At 44.1% G+C, this 19,547-nt stretch overlaps 1 protein-coding gene across 4 annotated transcripts in view; it reads left to right on the top strand.

Moving 5' to 3' along the window:
- The window catches only part of LOC138758296 (uncharacterized), a 153,531-nt gene extending 137,982 nt beyond the window's left edge, over positions 1-15,549 (top strand). For 3 of the 4 annotated variants that reach the window (XM_069927003.1, XM_069927004.1, XM_069927001.1), the window contains 3 exons: positions 1,829-2,122; positions 12,157-12,267; positions 14,868-15,549. In XM_069927003.1, coding sequence (XP_069783104.1) covers positions 1,829-2,122; positions 12,157-12,267; positions 14,868-14,932 — 470 coding nt within the window. In that variant the 3' untranslated portion in view covers positions 14,933-15,549. Of the gene's footprint in view, positions 1-1,828; positions 2,123-12,156; positions 12,268-14,220; positions 14,256-14,867 lie in introns of all 4 variants that reach the window. The other variant, XM_069927002.1, reaches the window with a different exon arrangement.
- The last annotated feature ends 3,998 nt before the right edge of the window (positions 15,550-19,547 follow it).

Raw genomic sequence — 19,547 nt, 5'->3', positions numbered from 1 at the left:
AGGCAGCAGGAGAGAAAGGGAAATGAGGTGCCTCGCCGCAGTGGAGTCACTTGGGTTGGTGTCACCCTCTCCTCCCCTCCCCCCAACATGGACCTCTTCCTGTCCCAGACCATACAGAATCCTTCATGATGTTTTTGGTGCTAATGTTACTCGTGAATTGTAATTCCCGTAGATCACCAAATAGTCATGAGATAAACAGCTAGAAAAATTCAAATTACACCTTTAAATTACAATATTGTACGACTTCATTCTCAAAAAAAATGTAATTGATTTCGGTTCACGAATATTAATGGCCACATCATTGTGGCTAAAACACCAGAGACTTTGACAAAAGCAGCGATGGTAAAAATCCCAGCAGCAACAAAAACAACAGCGCTTGCTGGTTCCTGCGTGCAGACGAAACTGCGGGATTCGAAGTCTTGATGTCATTGGGTAATAGCGACCGGTCCGACTAGAGCACGTGAGAAGGTTCAAAAGCCAACGAATTTTAGCCTAAGTGTATTGGTAGGTGTCCTTTACATTGCACGGGAGAATGTCGGCAGGCATCTGAACAAAAGGAGGGGGAGAGGGGAGAGGGGAGGGGGCAAAGGCAGCAGATGATAGGTGAATGAGATGAGCAATGAAGGGGATGTAGGGAAGGGGGAAGGGAGAAGGGAGAAGAGAACTGGTAAGGGGGAGGGGAAAGAGAAGGCGAATAGAAGTCGGAGAAGTTGATGTTCAAAGCATCCGACTGGAGGGCGCCCAGACGGAAGATAAAGTGCTGTTCCTCAAATCTGCTGCTGGTTAGGGTGGGGCAGTACACAGGGCCATGGTCAGACATGCGAGCGTGGGCGTGGAGCTCAACAATTGAAAGGGTTGGCTACTTTGAGGTGCTCCCTTTTGTGGTCTTCTGTACATCGGAGGGAGTGTCACAGATTTGGGGAAACTGCTTGGCTGAGCCCCTCCACTCTGTTTGCTCTCTTGATTCTGAGTCACACTCCCAACATGCTTTTTCCCCTCCCCCCGTTTCCTGTCTTTCCAGTTACGCCCCTCTCTTCCCCTCCACCCACTTGGCCATCCTTCCTCCCCCTCATCGCTGCTGTCTCCTCCCTCCCCTCATCCACCTATCATCCCCTGCCTTTGCCAACCCCACTCCCCCATCTATTGTTTGGACACCTGCTGGCATTCTCTCACACCTTGATGAAGGGCTCAAGCCTAGAATACGGAGAAGGATTGAGCAGACTGGGTCTTTATTCATTGGAGCGTTGAGGGGGGATTTGATCAAGGTATTTAAGATTGATAGACAGAGTAGATGTGAATAGACTCTTCCCTTTGAGGGTAGGAGAGATTGGAACGAGGGGGCATAAGTTAAGGGTTAGGAGTCAAAAGTGTAGAAGTAACATGAGAGGGGGCTTCTTCACTCAGAGAGTGGTGGCTGAATGGAATGACCTTCCGGAAGAGGTGGTTGCAGCAGGGTCAATTATTATCAGGCTCACAGCAAGACCTCCATGAAATTCATTGCAGCCTATTTAATAGCAATACAGTCATCAAACTCATTTACTGAAATTGCCGAGCGCTTGTATCAGTGTAAGGCTGTAGTGAAGTGGTGCCCGATGTGGTAAAGCTCTGTTATGCTATGACACGCCTCCCGAGTCCAATCCTACCCATAGCCCCCCCTTGCAGGCTCCCCATTCCACTCTGCCTCGATCAGTCGGTGAGGTTGGTGGCTGTTTGAGTTGACCGTTAAGAAAGAAAAGCCTGAAAGTTCCACAACACCAGAGCTCTGTGATTATTGATGGTGCATCAGCTGAGAAATTATTCATCACTTTTTCAATTTTCCCCCCTCCAGAACTGTCAGCGCCAATTCTATCATTGCAGTCAGCCAATGTGGAAGTCGGCGGCATCCTCACTTTCAACTGCACGTGTCCAGAATTCAATGCAAAAATGACAGTCATGCTGCAGAGAGCTGGGAAAGTTGTCTCCAACCGCCAGGTCATTGTGCGGAAGAACCACTCTGTCACTTTCCTCGTTGATGACGTGACTCTTTTGGATGAAGGCGCGTACTCCTGCCTCTACCAAGTTACTGTGAATGGGATGGTGCTCACATCGAAAGCCAGTGCGCATCAGCACGTGATCGTAATTGGTAAGTGAAACCTGCTCAGTAACCAGATCTTCCCCCGCAATCAGCAGGATGGATGTTACAGGCTCGTTTAAAATAAAATTTACGATCTATCTGTTCCATGAGACCATTAATGAAACAATATTTATTTATTTTTTATCTATTTATTTATGTTCTGCGTGTGTATCGTTTGCCTGTACGTGTGTTACGTCTGGTTGTTTGACTGCATGTTTTTGTACCGAGAACCAGAGAATGCTGTTTCGACAGGTTGTACTTGTGCAATCGGGTGACAATAAACTTGAATTATCCAAACCATCTATGTAATCTATGTTTGTGTGTCTTTCTACCTACTAACCTTTGTGTCTCTCACCATCTCTTTGCCTCTATTTCATTCCATCTATCCACTTGTATCTGCCGATCTGCCTTTGTCAATCTGGTTATCATCTATCGATGTATCTATATATCTCCATTTCTCTCTCGATCTATCCATCACCTATCCATTGATCTGACATTCTGTCTATCTGTCTGCCCTCCTGCCTATCTCTATCAATCAATCGATTCATCTGTGTGTCTGTCTGCCTTCCTCTCTGCCCCTTTCGGTCTGTTGATATATCTATTTAGCCATCTGTCTCCCTGTCTGAATGTCTCTGTCTATTTCTCCATCAATCTCTATCAGTCTATCAACCTGCCCCTCTCTCTCCTTATTGATCCATCTTTCCATCTATCCATGCATTCAGCCATCTATCTATCCAGCCATCTATCTCTCCATCCATCTTAAACAATTAACAATTAATCTTAAACAATTTTTGAAGAAATTCCCTAATTTTTTGCCAAAGTGGTTGAACCTGAACACAAAACCAAACTGAATGTAAAAATATTCCCATGTAGCAGCCACTACGGTAGATGCTACTAAATAAAGGCAAATACACACAAAGGTAGTCAACTCAAGACTGGTTTATTGCAGACATACACAGACCATTTATTCCCTGCCTGTTATTGAGCTCGTTAGTGAACACTGCTGGTCCTGTGGACCAGCAGGTTAAAGCCATGAGCCATTAGCACCCTGCCTTTAGGCAGGGGCTTCATCTGATCCACTCACTGTATTTTTGCGCCCAGCACTGCTAGCCCACGATGTGTCAGGTTTAAGTCTGTGAACTGAAGGTGGCAGTTCACAATACCGCGCTGTGCACCCATTACATCACCCCCCCCCCCCCCCAGAATCGTCACTGTAACTTAAGATGCCAGATTCGCTTGACTGAAGTGGACGTCCATGTTGCCTGGGTTGAGGGCACTGAACTGGTGAAGTAGGGTCCGTATGGGCGGGTTTAAGTCTATCCACGCTGGATGCCCTCTGATGTCTAATGTACATACCATTCCATCTCTCTTAATCACACAAAATGGTCCTTCATATGGTTTTAGAAATGGTGACCCTGGAACCTGTCATCGTATGAATATAAATTCAGTGTTTAATAGTGATTGGGGCACTTGTTGTGTAGGTTTGCCATGCCATTTGGTAGAAGATGGTTTGCTGTTAGCAATACCCTTGTGGAGTTGTTGCAGGACATCCATGTCTGAATTGCTTGTGAAGTGAATATTTCCTGGAACCCTAAGGGCCGTACCATACATCAATTCTGCAGACGATGCAGACAGATCTTCTTTTGGAGCTGTTCGTACTCCTAGTAGAACCCAAGGTAGTTCATTGACCCAGTTGGGGCTGGTGAGTCGGGCCTTCAGTAAAGAGTGAAGTTGTCGATGGAAACGTTCCACCAGGCCGTTAGACTGCAGATGGTACGCAGTAGTGTGGTGCAACTATGTACCACAAAAATGAGCCAAGGAAGCCCATAATGCTGAAGTGAACTGTGGTCCACAGTCCAAAGTTATGTGTGTAGGCACTCCAAATCTAGCAATCCAATTTAAGATGAGTGCTCTAGCACATGCCTCAGTATCACTGACTGGTAATGGAATGGCCTCTGGCCAGCGTGTGAAGTAGTCTACTACCATGAGAATATACCTCATGGCCTGTGATACTGGTAATGGTCTAACCAGATCCACGTGCACATGCTCAAATCTTCTGCGTATTGTCGGGAAAGGCTGCAGAGGTGCCTTGGTGTGGTATTGAATTTTCGTAGATTGGCAGGATATACACATTCGTGCCCATTGCACGACGTCTTTTTTCAGCCCATGCCAATGTACTTGTTTAACATTATTTTGACTGAAGTCCTGATAGATGGATGTGATGGATTGTGAATGTCATCAAAAAGATGCCGTCTCCAAGATAATGGGACCAATGGTTGAGGATAGCCCAATGATACATCACACAGGAGTTCTGGACTACCTGTGATAAAAATTTATCATTCCCAAAAACTTCATAGAAACATAGAAGATAGGAGCAGGAGTAGGTCATTCGGCCCTTCGAGCCTGCTCCGCCAATCAATGAGATCATGGCTGATCTTAAAGTTCAGTACCCCATCCCCGCCTTCTCTCTGTAACCCCTAATTCCCTTATACTGAAGAAATATATCTAATTCCCTCTTAAATATATTCAATGAACCTGCCTCTACTGCCCTCTGTGGGCAGTATTCCTCCTCATCTCGGTCCTAAATGGTTTGCCTATTATCCTGGACTCCTCACCATTGGAAACATCCCTTCTGCATCCATTCTGTCCAGTCCTGCCAGAATTTTATATGTCTCTATGAGATCCCCTCTCAATCTTCTAAATTCCAACAGGTACAATCCCAAATTCCGCAATCTTTCCTCATAAGTTATTCCTGCCATTCCAGGTATCAGCCTGGTGAATCGCCTCTGCACTCCCTCCATTGCAAGAACATCCTTCCTCAGATAAGGCAACCAAAATTGCACACAATACTCCAGTTGTGGTCTCACCAAGGCTCTGTACAGCTGCAGAAGGTATCCTTATTCCTATACTCAAACTATCTTGATATGAAGGCCAACATACCATTTGCCTCTTTAACTGCCTGCTGTACCTGCATGCTCACCTTCAGTGACTGGTGCACAAGAGCCCCTAGGTCTCTCTGCACTTCCCCATCTCCCAATCTATTGCCATTCAAATAGTAATCTGCCCTCCGGTTTGTATTACCAAAGTGGATAACCTCACATTTATCCACATTGTAGTGCATTTGCCAGGTATCTGCCCAGTCCCCCAATTTATCCAATTCACACTGGAGCTTCCTGACCCCCTCCTCAGTGCACACAACCCCTCCTAGCTTAGTGTCATCTGCAAATTTGGAGATATTACATCCAATCCCCTCATCCAGATCATTAATGTAAATTGTGAACAGCTGGGGTCCCCATGGTCACCGCCTGCCACTCAGAAAATGAGCCGTTTATTCCAACTCTCTGTCTTCTATCTGTCAGCCAGTTCTCAATCCACATCAATACCTTGCCCCCAATCCCATGAGCCTTGATTTTGCATGCCAGTCGTTTATGTGGGACCTTATTGAAGGCCTTTTGGAAGTCCAGGTACACCACATCCACTGGCTCTCCCCCATCTATTTTACCTGTCACCATCTCAAAGAATTCCAATAGATTTGTCAAGCACGATTACCTTTTGTAAATCTTGACTCTGTCCGATCCCTTCTCTGCTAGTCATATGCTCCGCTATTACATCCTTAATAATGGATTCCATCATTTTGCCCACTACTGATGTAAGGCTCACCGGCCTATAATTCCCTGCTTTTTCTCTACCCCCCTTTTTAAATAGTGGGGTAACATTAGCTGCCCTCCAATCCATAAGTACTGATCCTGAGTCTATTGAGTTCTGGAAAATAATTCTTAAAGCATCTGCTATCTGAATGTCCACTTCCTTAAGTACCCTAGGATATAGATTATCAGGCCCTTGGGATTTATCGGCCTTCAATCCCTTCAATTTCCCCAAGACCGTGTCCTTAGAGATACTGATTTCTTTCAGCTCCTCCCTTGCATTAATCTCTGTTTCCCAACATCCTTGGGAGGTTATTTGTATCCTCTCTTGTGAAAACAGAACTAAAGTAAGAATTTAATTGGTCTGCCATTTCCTTATTCCCCATTATATATTCCCCTGATTCTGACTGCAAGGGACCTACTCTGGATTTCACCAATCTTTTCCTCTTGACATATCTATAAAAGCTTTTGCAGTTGGTTTTTATGTTTGCCGCAAGCTTACTTTCGTAATTTATTTTTGCTCTCTTGATTAATCCCTTTGTCCTCCTTTGCTGCATCTTGAACTGTTCCCAGTCTTCGGATTTGGTACTTTTTTTGGCCAATTGATATGTTCTCCCTTTGGACCTAATGCTGTCTCTAATTTCCCTTGTTATCCACAGTTGAGTAGCCCTTTGATGGTGACAGGTCTGGAGAATGTATGGATGTCATCTACCTTGCCTGATAACAGAGATATGCCATCTGCTGTAATTTTATGCCCTTAGAATTCTATGGTTGACTTGCCAAATTGACACTTGTCAAGGTTAATTGTCAGACCAAAGTCTTGGACCCATTGGGAAAGGTGGCACAAATGCAGGCAGTGATCTTGCTCATTTTGACTTGCTACAAGGATGTCATCCAAGTAAATATATGCAACGTCTAAATCTCTGCCTAGAGCGTCCATAAGCAGCTGAAAAGTTTGCGCAGCATTCTTTAAATCAAATGGCATTCTGAGGAATTCAAAAAGGCCAAATGGGGTAATAATTGCTGTCTTGGAATATCATTCTCGTGAATCGCTATTTGATGATGTCCCTTAACCAAATCAATCTTTGAAAATATGTGGCAATGATTCAGATGGACAGTGAAATCCTGTATGTGTGGAATTGGGTATCTGTCAGGTGTAGTGACATCATTAAGCCTACGGTAGTTGCTGCAGGGTCTCCATCCGCCTGTCTTCTTGGGTACCATATGCAAAGGTAAGGCCCAAGGGCTGTTTGAGCGTCGGATGATACCCAATTCTTCCATTGCTTTAAATTCTGCCTTTGATTGCCGTAATTAATCAGGCGCCAGTCGACGAGCCCTGGCATGGACCGGTGGGCCTGATGTGTCTAAGTAATGAGACACACCATGGGCTGTTCTTGAGGTATTGAAGTTAGGGGTGAGAATATGGGGAAATTCGTTGAGTAGAGCAGTATATGCGTTCTTGTGTAACGTAGGTACTTTGAGCTGTTAAGCTCTCCCCTTGATGCACGCTAGTGGATATGTCTGAAAGGTAGTGGCGTGAACTAATTTTCTGCATTTTTCATCTACCAATAAATTGTGGGAACGTAAAAAATCTGCACCCAAAATGGGTTGAGCAACACAATTCCAATGGAATGTGGTTCCACCTATTCCAATTGCGACTCGTCTAGTGCCAAAACTTGGAATGGCAGTTCCATTCACCGCTCACAGAGACAAATGGTGTTTCTTTTTGCGTCCTTTCAAAATAGGTCGGCGGGAGCAAATTAAGTTCAGCACCTGTGTCAACAAGGAATTTGTGCTTATCCGTGTCATCATGAAGATACAATAGGTCTGTATGTACACCAGCTACCAAGGCCACTACTAGCAGCCGGCTCTCTCATTTTCTGACTTCTTTTGGTAGGTACATGGCTGGACGCACTTATGGCCATTTTATTCCCCAGAGGTGATGGTAAAAACACCACTCTTGATGTACATCAGCACGTTTCTCTTTCTTGGATTGGACTGCAGATACACGAGGCTGGTAGGATGCGGGAGATGCTTCTGCTGTAAAAACAGGATGTATTCGGGCAGACTCTTGTGTAGGAGTACGATAGAGCCTGTCAGCCTCTCGAGCCATGACATGGGAACGGCAGAAATCCATGTTACCAATGGGTATGGCAATGTGAGCTGGAAGTTTTAACAGAAATTTGAAAAGCAGACAATGGGAATGACCATCTGACGATGCCAGGTTTGAGGATTCTTGTCACCTAGGCCTTCCATGTTCAAAAGACGCATGCCACGCTCATGCCTAGTAAGTTCCAATGTGTCAAGAAGAAACTGGAGGAACCTGGTTTACTAGTCTTCTGCCGGAGGATGCAGTGGCCGTATCCAATGTACTCACAACATTTTGTGTCTTCTGCCCCGAATACCCCGAATATGAAAATGGGTTTCAGCTTGAAGAAACCAAATTCGTGGCTGATGTGTCCAGAAAGGAGGCAAATGAAGCCCAACTGCATTAACTGTCATGGTGGCGACAGTTGTTGTTGCTGAAATTTCCTCCTTTTCCATAATGATTCAAATGCATTGAATCTTTACTTTGGGGACATCAATTTCTATCGGCTGCTATGGTGGATGTGACTAAATAAAGGCAAATACACACAAAGGTAGTCAACTCAAGACTGGTTTATTGCAGACATACACAGACCTTTTATTCCATGCCTGTTAATGAGCTCATTAGTGAACAGCTGCTGGTCCACAGGAGCCAGCAGGTTAGCGATGAGCCATTAGCACCCCGCCTTTGGACAGGGGCTTCATCTGATCCACTCGCTGTATTTTTACGTCCAGCACTGCTCGCTCGTGATGTGTTGGGTAAGTCTGTGAACTGACAGTGGCGGTTCGCAATACCGTGCTGTGCGCCCGCTACACCTACTCATGATCCACATCCAAAACACACTTCTGAATTACTAAATCCATATTTTTTCAATTTCTCAGGGGTCAAATACAACTGATGCAAAAAATTATAATTAACCATAAGCAATTTAATCACACCATCAAGACACATAATCTCCCAATCAACCTGTTCAATATCGCAAATTAAATCACTTTCCCATTTAATCCTAGATTTATCTAAATTTATTTTATCCATAGTATCTTGCGACAATGCAGACATCTCAGAAAGAAAACCCTTATTCAATGAATGAGAAATCAAAAATTCAAATTTCATTAACCTAGGGATTTTCATTTCTCTTCCAAAATTATCTTTCACTAATGCTCTAATTTGATAAAGAATTCACTGAAATTCCAAATTTCTCTCCAAGTTGATTAAACAATAAAAATTTACCCTCTTCAAAACAATCCTGCAACAACTTTATTCCTTTAATCTGCCATTCCTTTAAAAATCTATTATTCACTGAAAAAGGTATTAATTTACTTTGATATATTGGAGCCTGAGCTGATATTTTATCTTTCGTACCTATCAAGGAGTTCCTTTTAGTCCAATTCTCTAACTAATGCTTTAAAATTGGTACATTATATCTTTGTAATAAAACAGTGTTCCACTTAAATATAAAATGATGCGGATAAGATTCTGAAATACTAGCCAATTCTACCTCAGCCCAAGTAGGAGGATACGAAACATCCAGCATATGATTAATGAATCTTAATTGAGCTGTTTCATAATAATTTTGAAAATGAGGCAATTGTAAACCTCCCAAAGCATATTTCCAAGTCAACAAGGTCAGGTCAGATACAGCAATGAGCTCTCTGAACCCTTCTCCATTAACAATGGCGTGAAGCAAGGCTGTGTTCTCGCACCAACCCTCTTTTCAATCTTCTTCAGCATGATGTTGAACCAAGCCATGAAAGACCTCAACAATGAAGACGCTGTTTACATCCGGTACCGCACGGATGGCAGTCTCTTCAATCTGAGGTGCCTGCAAGCTCACACCAAGACACAAGAGAAACTTGTCCGTGAACTACTCTTTGCAGACGATGCCGCATTAGTTGCCCATTCAGAGCCAGCTCTTCAGCGCTTGACGTCCTGTTTTGCAGAAACTTGGCCTGGAAGTCAGCCTGAAGAAAACTGAGGTCCTCCATTAGCCAGCTCCCCACCATGACTACCAGCCCCCCCACATCTCCATCGGGCACACAAAACTCAAAACGGTCAACCAGTTTACCTATCTCGGCTGCACCATTTCATCAGATGCAAGGATCGACAACGAGATAGACAACAGACTCGCCAAGGCAAATAGAGCCTTTGGAAGACTACACAAAAGAGTCTGGAAAAACAACCAACTGAAAAACCTCACAAAGATAAGCGTATACAGAGCCGTTGTCATACCCACACTCCTGTTCGGCTCCGAATCATGGGTCCTCTACCGGCATCACCTACGGCTCCTAGAACGCTTCCACCAGCGTTGTCTCCGCTCCATCCTCAACATTCACTGGAGCGCTTTCATCCCTAATGTCGAAGTACTCGAGATGGCAGAGGTCGACAGCATCGAGTCCACACTGCTGAAGATCCAGCTGCGCTGGGTGGGTCACGTCTCCAGAATGGAGGACCATCGCCTTCCCAAGATCGTGTTATATGGCGAGTTCTCCACTGGCCACCGTGACAGAGGTGCACCAAAGAAAAGGTACAAGGACTGCCTAAAGAAATCTCTTGGTGCCTGCCCCATTGACCACCGCCAGTGGGCTGATATCGCCTCAAACCGTGCATCTTGGCGCCTCACAGTTTGGCGGGCAGCAACCTCCTTTGAAGAAGACCGCAGAGCCCACCTCACTGACAAAAGACAAAGGAGGAAAAACCCAGCACCCAACCCCAACCAACCAATTTTCCCCTGCAACCGCTACAACTGTGTCTGCCTGTCCCACATCGGACTTGTCAGCCACAAACGAGCCTGCAGCTGACGTGGAAATTTACCCCCTCCATAAATCTTCGTCCGCGAAGCCAAGCCAAAGAATATAATGCTACTCTAGCTAATTTCCCCTTCCATAAAAATTCTCGTACTGCTTTATTTAAATCCTGAAAAAAAAAGATTTCGGAAGTAAGCAAGGAATCGACAGAAAAAGGTATGAATTTGCGGAAAAACATTCATCTTAATACAATTTACTCGACCTATTAATGACAAAGTTAAATCCTTCCCTTTAATCAGATCAGCTTTAATCATTCTCATTAACAGTACGTAATTTAAATTATACAATGATTGAATATTTATATCAATCATTATACACAAGTTCTTAATTATATCAGTCCAATGAAAATGAGTAATTTTTCTACACTGAACATAATTTGCATCAGAAATTGGTAATTTTTTAAATCCCAATTCACCTTGTATCCTGACAATACACCACATTGTTCTAAACATTCTTGCAAATAAATTAAAGATTGTTCCGGATTATTTAAATATAACTGCAAATAAATTAATCTTGTATTCATCATCTGCTATTCATACACCTCTAATATTCTCATTCTGCCTTATGGCTTGACCTAATGGTTCGATGACCAATGCAAATAGAGCTGGCGAAGAAGGACAACCTTGACGAGTTGAACATGATCATTTAAATAATGAAGAGGTTTAACCATTTGTCACCACCCGAGCAACTGGATTATTATATTGTGCCTTAACCCAACCAATAAAAAAGGATCCAAATTTAAACCAATCCAACACTTTAAATAAATAATTCCATTCGACCCGATCAAATACTTTTTCCACATCAAGAGCAACTACCATTGGTAGGTTGGGTTGCTAGGGCGATGCATTGATCAACAAAATTACTCTAAGAATATTGTCAGAAGCTTAACTATTTTTAATAAAACCAGCCTGATCTACATGTACTAATTGAGGCAAATATTTAGCAAGTCTGTTTGCCAATAATTTCACAATTATTTTGTAATCTACATTCAATAAAGAAATTGGCTGATATGAAGCTACATTAACAGGGTCTGTCCTTTTTTGCTATTACCATTATTATTGCACTCAAACACGACTCTGGTAAAGCTTGTTCCTGGATCACTTGCTGAAGAACATCCATAAATAGAGGAGACAAATCATCATAAAAAACTTTATAAAATTCAACAGTAAATCCATCATCTCCTGGAGTCTTCCCATTAGGCATGTGTTGAATAACACCCACTGACCTTTCTCGATCTCCCATGAGCGTGCCTGAACGTAAGCCCCATCATAAGTTTAGGACTACCTATACGTTTAAATTTGAATCCCACCTTCCCCTATTCCATGCCTCCCGAGGGAAGAGATTTATGAAGGAGCAATGTGAGACATTTGCCTTCAGGGTATACTTGATTAATCAAATGCACATGGTAAATTTGGATACAACTTCAGTCTCAGCCGCAGGTCTGCATTATTCTTGACAATGAAGCTTTTGGACTGATTCAACAGGTGTTTGTTTCTTTTCAATTTGCAGCAAATTACCAGATGAAGACAATATTACAATACATTGCTGCAGTTGCCATAGGATTGTTGCTTCTGACTTTGGTTCTGGCAATGACTGCTGCAATAATTAAGTGGTATAAAGGTAATGCAATAAGCTTAACATTTAGAAATTGGAACTAATGCTGGAAAACATGTGGATCTGAGATGGCTTGGTAAATTAAGATGAATACAGCTGCAACAACAACAACAAAGGAAAGATTTTGATTCACTTTGCAAAGTGTGAGAGCCATGTTACAGCAAGAGGCACTGCTCATCTCACCCCGGGATAGTCCGCCTCGTGGCTCACAAGTTGCGCATTTGGACAGATACATTCCCTATTTCCTAGAACATTCTTTTCTGCGCACTCCTAGAACTCTGCAGCACATACACAGGCCCATCTAGTCTGTGCCGAACTATTATTCCACCTGACCTGCACCCAGTTTATAGCCCTCCCATAGACCCATAGAACACTGCAGCTCAAAAACAGGCCCCTTCATCACTTCTGGTCTGTGCCAAACTATTCTTCCCCCCCAATCCCACTGACCTGCACCCAATCAATATCCCTCCATACCTCTCTCATCCAGGTACCTGTCCAAATTGTTCCAAAATGTTAAAATCAAGCCTGTGTTCACCTCTTCAGCAGGCAGCTTGTTCCACACTCCCACCACTCTCTCTGTGATGATGTTCCCATAATGTTTCCCATAAAATTTTCCACTGTCACCATTCACCATGTCCTCTGGTTTGTATCTCACTTACCCTCAGAAATTTACACTATCTTTACTCCTCATCATTTTAAATTTCTCTATCAAATCTCCCCTCAGTCTTCTACGTTCCAGGGAATAGAGTCCCAACCTGTTTAACCTTTCCCTGTAACTCAGTTCCTGAAGTCCAAGCAACATCCTCTATCAAATCTCTCCTCATTCTTCTACTACGCTCCAGGGAATAAAGTCCCAACTTGTTTAACCTTTCCTTGTAACTCAGTTCCTGAAGTCCGGTCAACATCCTCTATCAAATCTCCCCTCATTCTTCTATGCTCCAGGGAATAAAGTCCCAACCTGTTTAACCTTTCCCTGTAACTCAGTTCCTGAAGTCTGGGCAACAGCCTTTTCTGAACTCTTTTTATCTTATTGATATCTTTCCTATAGTTTAGTGACCAAAACTGCACAGATTTCTCCAAATTTGGCCTCACCAACATCTAATACATCATTACATAACATCCCAACTTCAGTATTTGATACCTTAATTTATGAAGTTCGATGTGCCAAAAGTTCTCTTAACAACCAGATCTTCCGGTGATGCCACTTTTAAATAATTATCTATATGTTCCCAGATCACTCTATTTTATCACACTCCTCAGTGCCCCACCATTTACCCTGGATCCCTGGCCATTTACTGTGTGAGAAGGTGACTTAGAATTCTCTTGGGATTCCTTAATCAGGGCCATGAGCCTTCCAAATGGTTAATAAATAGTCTTTTACAAGCTTTGCTGAATAAGGAGTTCATTATCAGCCTGGATTTGTTGAATTAAGAACATGAGAATGGAATGTAATGAATCTCTCTCTCTCCGAGTCAATATTTGAAAACTCATGATATCAGTGTTCTCATTTAGAAAGTAGTGGAAACTAAAGATGATGAACAATATGTTCAATTTATATGCAATGTAGAACTTATATAATGCATTGTGAAATATATTATTTATTTCCATCCATCCATCCATCTATCCATCGCTGAATCCATCCATCCATCCATCCATCGCTGAATCCATCCATCCATCCATCCATCGCTGAATCCATCCATCCATCCATCCATCGCTGAATCCATCCATCCATCCATCCATCGCTGAATCCATCCATCCATCCATCCATCGCTGAATCCATCCATCCATTCATCCATCCATCGCTGAATCCATCCGTCCATCCATCCATCGCTGAATCCATCCGTCCATCCATCCATCGCTGAATCCATCTGTCCATCCATCCATCGCTGAATCCATCCATCCATCCATCCATTGCTGAATCCATCCATCCATCCATCCATCCATCGCTGAATCCATCAGGGAGAATGGGACACCTGGAGGCAATTGACCTGGAGGTGGGTCTGAGAGAGGGACAGGTTTCCAAAGTTGAGCACTGGTGGAAGATGGGGAGTAGGCATGAGTGGCAGGCACTGGGCGTGATGATGTCATTTACGGAGATCACACGTGTATTCTTTGCATTGTGGGTAAAAATGCTGATATCTCTCTCCCTGTGCCCCATGTAAATAATACAGCTCAGGTAGGACTGCACCCCTGAGCCACAACCCAGGACTAACACGAGCCCATACTGTCCAGTGGTTACAATGATGTGCTAGTGGTTGTGATGGGCCCCCTTACCTTCCGGGCCCCTAGGCTTCAGCCTACTCTGCCAATGCACAGAAGATAAAATATATCCTGGAACGTGGTGGTGCAGGATCTCCCGGTCTTGAATCATCTTCCCGACGGGAGAAAGGTGAAGAGGGTTTAGGTGGGAAAGGGAGGCTGAGATCTCTCGTACATTGGCTGTTTTATTTTCCAAGCCTGCAGGAGGTATACATAGAGTCAATGACAGCCCCATTTGACTTGCGTTCGTCCCTGATGGTATTTAACAATGGATTATTGTTAATGGCACCTTAAGGATCCAGACTGATTTTGATTAATGAAAGAATTTTTTGTTCTACATGTTGCAGGTCATAAATATAATATCAAGACCCTGAATGCAACAAACCCTGCTTACACCGAAACAAAGTTTTGAAAACTTAAGCAATCTGCAATAGAACTGACGAGTTGATACTTTATATTCTATCCAAATTATTCATTCAGTCTTACACATCTGTCTATCTGGCTATCTATCTATCTGTCTATCTATCTATTTGTCTATGTATCTATCTATAAATATCTGTCTCACTATGTCTGTCAGTCTCTCCATCTGTCGATATCTCTCTATCTGTCGATATTCTCTGTTGCTATCTCTCTATCACTATATATCTCTGTCGATATCTCTCTGTTGACATCTCTCTGCTGATATCTCTCTGTTGATATCTCTCTGTCGACATCTCTCTGTCGATATCTCTCTGTTGATATCTCTCTGTCAATATCTATCTCTCTGTTTATATCTCTGTCAATATCTGTATGTCAATATCTCACTGACATCTCTCTATCGATATCTATCTATCTATCGATATCTCTCTATCCATCCATCCATCACTTGTTGCTCAGATCGAATGTGAGTGGAAAATTGATCAAGCTTTGTCAGACATGAAGTTCAAGCTCGAACAATTGCCAGAAGTTCATTGGAACCATAGGTTTTCTGGACTTTGATCCTTCCTGCCATGTACTTTTATCTTGAAGAATAAAATCTTTCAAACTGTTTGATTGTTTTATAAAAAATGCTATTTTCTTTCATTGTTGTTGAGGATTGCACTCATTCATTCACACACACATGTGCACACGCACATACGCGCGCACACACACTCGCTTTCACTCATACACGCACACCCGAGCATGCACACATGCACGCGCAGCACATGCACACAACTCCACACATGCGCACACACACTAGCCCGCATATGCATACATGCAAGGACACATACACTCGCATGCATGCACACACAAACACATGCACATATGCACACATGCATGAACGCATGTGCACGTGCAAACTTGCAACACACACAGATGTGCATGCACATATACACATGCAAGCACAAACATGCACACATCCGCATACAAACATGTATCCATGCACACACACAAGTATGCACAAACACAGTCGCATGTACATGCACACACGCACATGTATGCACATATAGATGAATGCACACATGCACAGATATGTCTGCACTCACACATTCACACATGCATGCACAAAAACATGCACGTTCATGCACACATGAATGTGTACACACACATGCATGCATATACATGAATCCATGTCCACTCACCCAGAACAAGAGCATACATGCATACACCCTTGCACACACACATGCATATGCATGCATGCATGAGCACATGTGCACACACACATGGACATGCATACATGGACATGCGCACACACAGTCTCACCTACAGGTGCACACACAAGCATAAACACAAATGCACGGACGTGAGCATGCACACATACATGCCCACAGATGCAAGTGGACACATCAAAGAATTCATGCATGAACACACACTCATGCATGCACACAAAAATGCATGCCTGAGTGCTTACTCATGCATGCACACACATACACATGCAATCATACACACGTGTGTGTAAACACGGCCAAGAATGCACACACACACACACAAATGCACACGTGCGCACTCATCCACGCATGCACACACATGAACACAAATACACAATCGCATGCACGTTCACACACAATGGCACGCATGCACACAAACACAAACTCACCCGTGCACACTCACAAACATAAGCACACACACATGCAAGAACACACAGGCACAAGCACACATGCAAACACACACACATGCAAACACACACATGCAAGCACACAAACACATACACACACACACACACACACACATGCATAAGCACATGCAGGTGCACACACACACAAGCATTCACAATCATTTATGCAAGCATGGACATTTATATAATTTATATAATAGCAAGATTCACAAAGAACCTGATTAAGATTCCCAATCGGGGCCACCAACTGTCGCCTTGTTGTAGCTGGCGTGGCCCTGAGATCCTGGGAGCAATGTGCTCCGCCCAGGTTTCCACACCATTGGAACTCATTGGGAAGCGCTGCTCGCTTCTTGGAGGACAATAGCTAATGCATGTGACAAACATGTCTTCGCCTGGTGGGTCAACAGGGCGACTGCCACTATCCTCAACCTCAAGAGATGGCCACAATGAAAAAAAATTCAACAAAGAACCCCAAAGATTTGGAAACGGTTGAATTTGAGCCCCCTTGTGAAACATCATATCTTCTCCAAGGTTAAATATAACATCATATTGTGTAACTGTCGATTATGTGCGAGCAGGACAGCATCAAAATAACTCGTCTTTTGATAAGAGAGGCAATGACGTTGAAATGGAGACAATTTCATGACCCTCCTTTCAACCATCCCAACAAGGGTCTGGTGCAAGGTTAACATTAATTGATAAAGTACTAAAACCCTCTCCCAATCCTTGGCAAGGGTCAAATAAGACCAAAGCATGTGGATTAATGATCAGAATCAAGATTTACTGTCATGAAGTTTGGTGTTTTGTGGCAGCTTTACAGTACAAACTTTCATATTATAACCGTCTTACAACATCACTATAAAATAACAGTGCAGTGTTATTTTAAAAAGCCAGGCAGTGCCTGTGGTTCATGGATCATTCCAGAATCTGGTGGCAGCGGGGAAGAAGCCATCCTTGTGCTGCTGATGCTTGTCTTCAGGCTCTTGGATGGTAGCAAAGTAAAGAGGGCCTGGCCTGGGAGTTAGGGGGTCTGAGGATAGAGGCTGCTTTTTGAAGACCTCGACTCATGTCGATGTCCTCGAGGGAGTGAAGTCTGGTGTCCGTGATGTCGCAGCTGAGTTAACGACCCACTGGAGTTTATTCTTGTCCTGAGAGTTGGGGTCTCCATACCAGACAGTGATGGAACCAGCCAGAATGCTCTCCGTGGAACATCTATAGAGGTTTATGAGTGTTTTTGGTCACGGACCAAATCTCCTCAGTCACCTCACAAAGTCTAGCCACTGGCCAGACTGCTTCATGATTGCATCAACATGGAGGCTCCAGGACCGATCCTCAGAGATGGTGAACCCCAGGAATTTGAAGGTCTTGACCCTTTCCACCACTGAGCCCCTGCGATTCTGCCAACCACTGTGGTGCCATCGGCGAACTGGTAGACAGCCTTGGAGATGCCTCATCCTCGGTCTGTCACCGGAAGAACTAATTTAGTTTTAAGCGATTTCAGCTAGTGGCGAAGCTGTCTGCTTCACGGCAGATGCAAAGAAATTCGGTGCAATATCAGCCTCTCGTTACTGCACGACAATAAATTGAACCTTGAGGTCATGGGTGGCTTGCAAAGATGCTGCGCTCATGCTCCCTCAGGTTTTCAATGGCTTGGGCGGACGGACATGGTGGTTTGTTTGCTGCCCCACTTTATCTGCAGGTCCCTGCGAACTCCGTCCAGGTGAGTGAACCTTGGGCTATCGTAGCCGCAATGAAGTACTCGGCAGGTTTATGCTGAAATGGACTTGCGCAACCTGCTTTAGTGGGCCCTCACTGATCTAATCGAGCAAACAGTTCAAAGTGCAGAGCCTGAGATCAAAGTGATCCCATATCAGTCTGTGTGGAAAACAAAAGTTTGTTGGAACTTCAGCTCTGTGGGGGAAAAGAAGCTGATAAACCACCAAGTGTTTTTTCCAGGTTTAGCATCATTCAGAATTATTTAAAACATAAATTTAATTAACTTAAAAAGTCAAGAATATTACTGAGTGTTAAATCAGGCTTCGGCTAAGGTTGGCAGTTAACGGGATGCCGTGATGGTGCCAGCATCACGACCAGGACTTCGAATCTCGCACTGTCTGTCAGGAGTTTGTAGGTTCTCCCTGTGCCTGCGTGGGTTTTCCCTGGAGGGGTGGGGGGAGGGGGGGGTGCTCCGGTTTCCTGTTGGAAACGTATTGGGGATTGCTGGTCAATATGATGTAAATTGGGCGGCACGGGCTCATGGGCCAAAAGGGCCCATTACTGTGCTGTTTTTTGAAAAGTCAAAGTCAGGCAATGCCTGGGGTTCATGGATCGTACAGGAATCTGAAGGTAGCGGGAAAGAAGCCGTCCTTGTGCCATTGATACTTCTCTCCTGGAGCTTTTATCCCGAAGGTAGCAGAGTGAAGAGGCCCTGGCTTGGGGGGGTCTTTGAGGATAGAAGCTGATTTTTGAAGATCCGCCTCATGTCGATGTCCTCGATGGAGTGAGGTCTGGTGCCTGTGATGTCGCAGGTTGAGTGAACAACCCTCTGGAGTTTATTCTTGTCCTGAGAGTTGGCGCCTCTGGACCAGGCAGTGATGGAACCAGACAGAATGCTCTCCACGGAACAAGTTTTTGGTGACAGACCGAATCCCTTCAAACTCCTCACAATATAGAGCTGCTGGCGAGCCTTCTTGGTGATTGCATGTTTCACCTGCTTGGGTCCCAACTGCCTGTGTTTGGCTCTTGTCCACATATGTTTGTGGGCTGTCAGACCTCCACTAGTGTTGGTCTTGCGTTAAGGGTGACAGGAGAAACATTTGCCAGAACAGTCACAGGAACCTTTTCGCACAGAGAGCGGTGAGGTTGTTGCAGTGCCAGCAATCAGGAACGGGACTCAAATCTTCTATAAGGAGTTTGTATGTTCTCTCTGTGTCAGAATGGGTTTCCTCTGGGG

This window comes from Narcine bancroftii, chromosome 3 (genome assembly GCF_036971445.1).
Source record: "Narcine bancroftii isolate sNarBan1 chromosome 3, sNarBan1.hap1, whole genome shotgun sequence".
Lineage (NCBI taxonomy): Eukaryota > Metazoa > Chordata > Chondrichthyes > Torpediniformes > Narcinidae > Narcine > Narcine bancroftii.
Note: the sequence above shows the minus strand (reverse complement) of the source record. Positions and strands in the feature narration are given on the sequence as shown.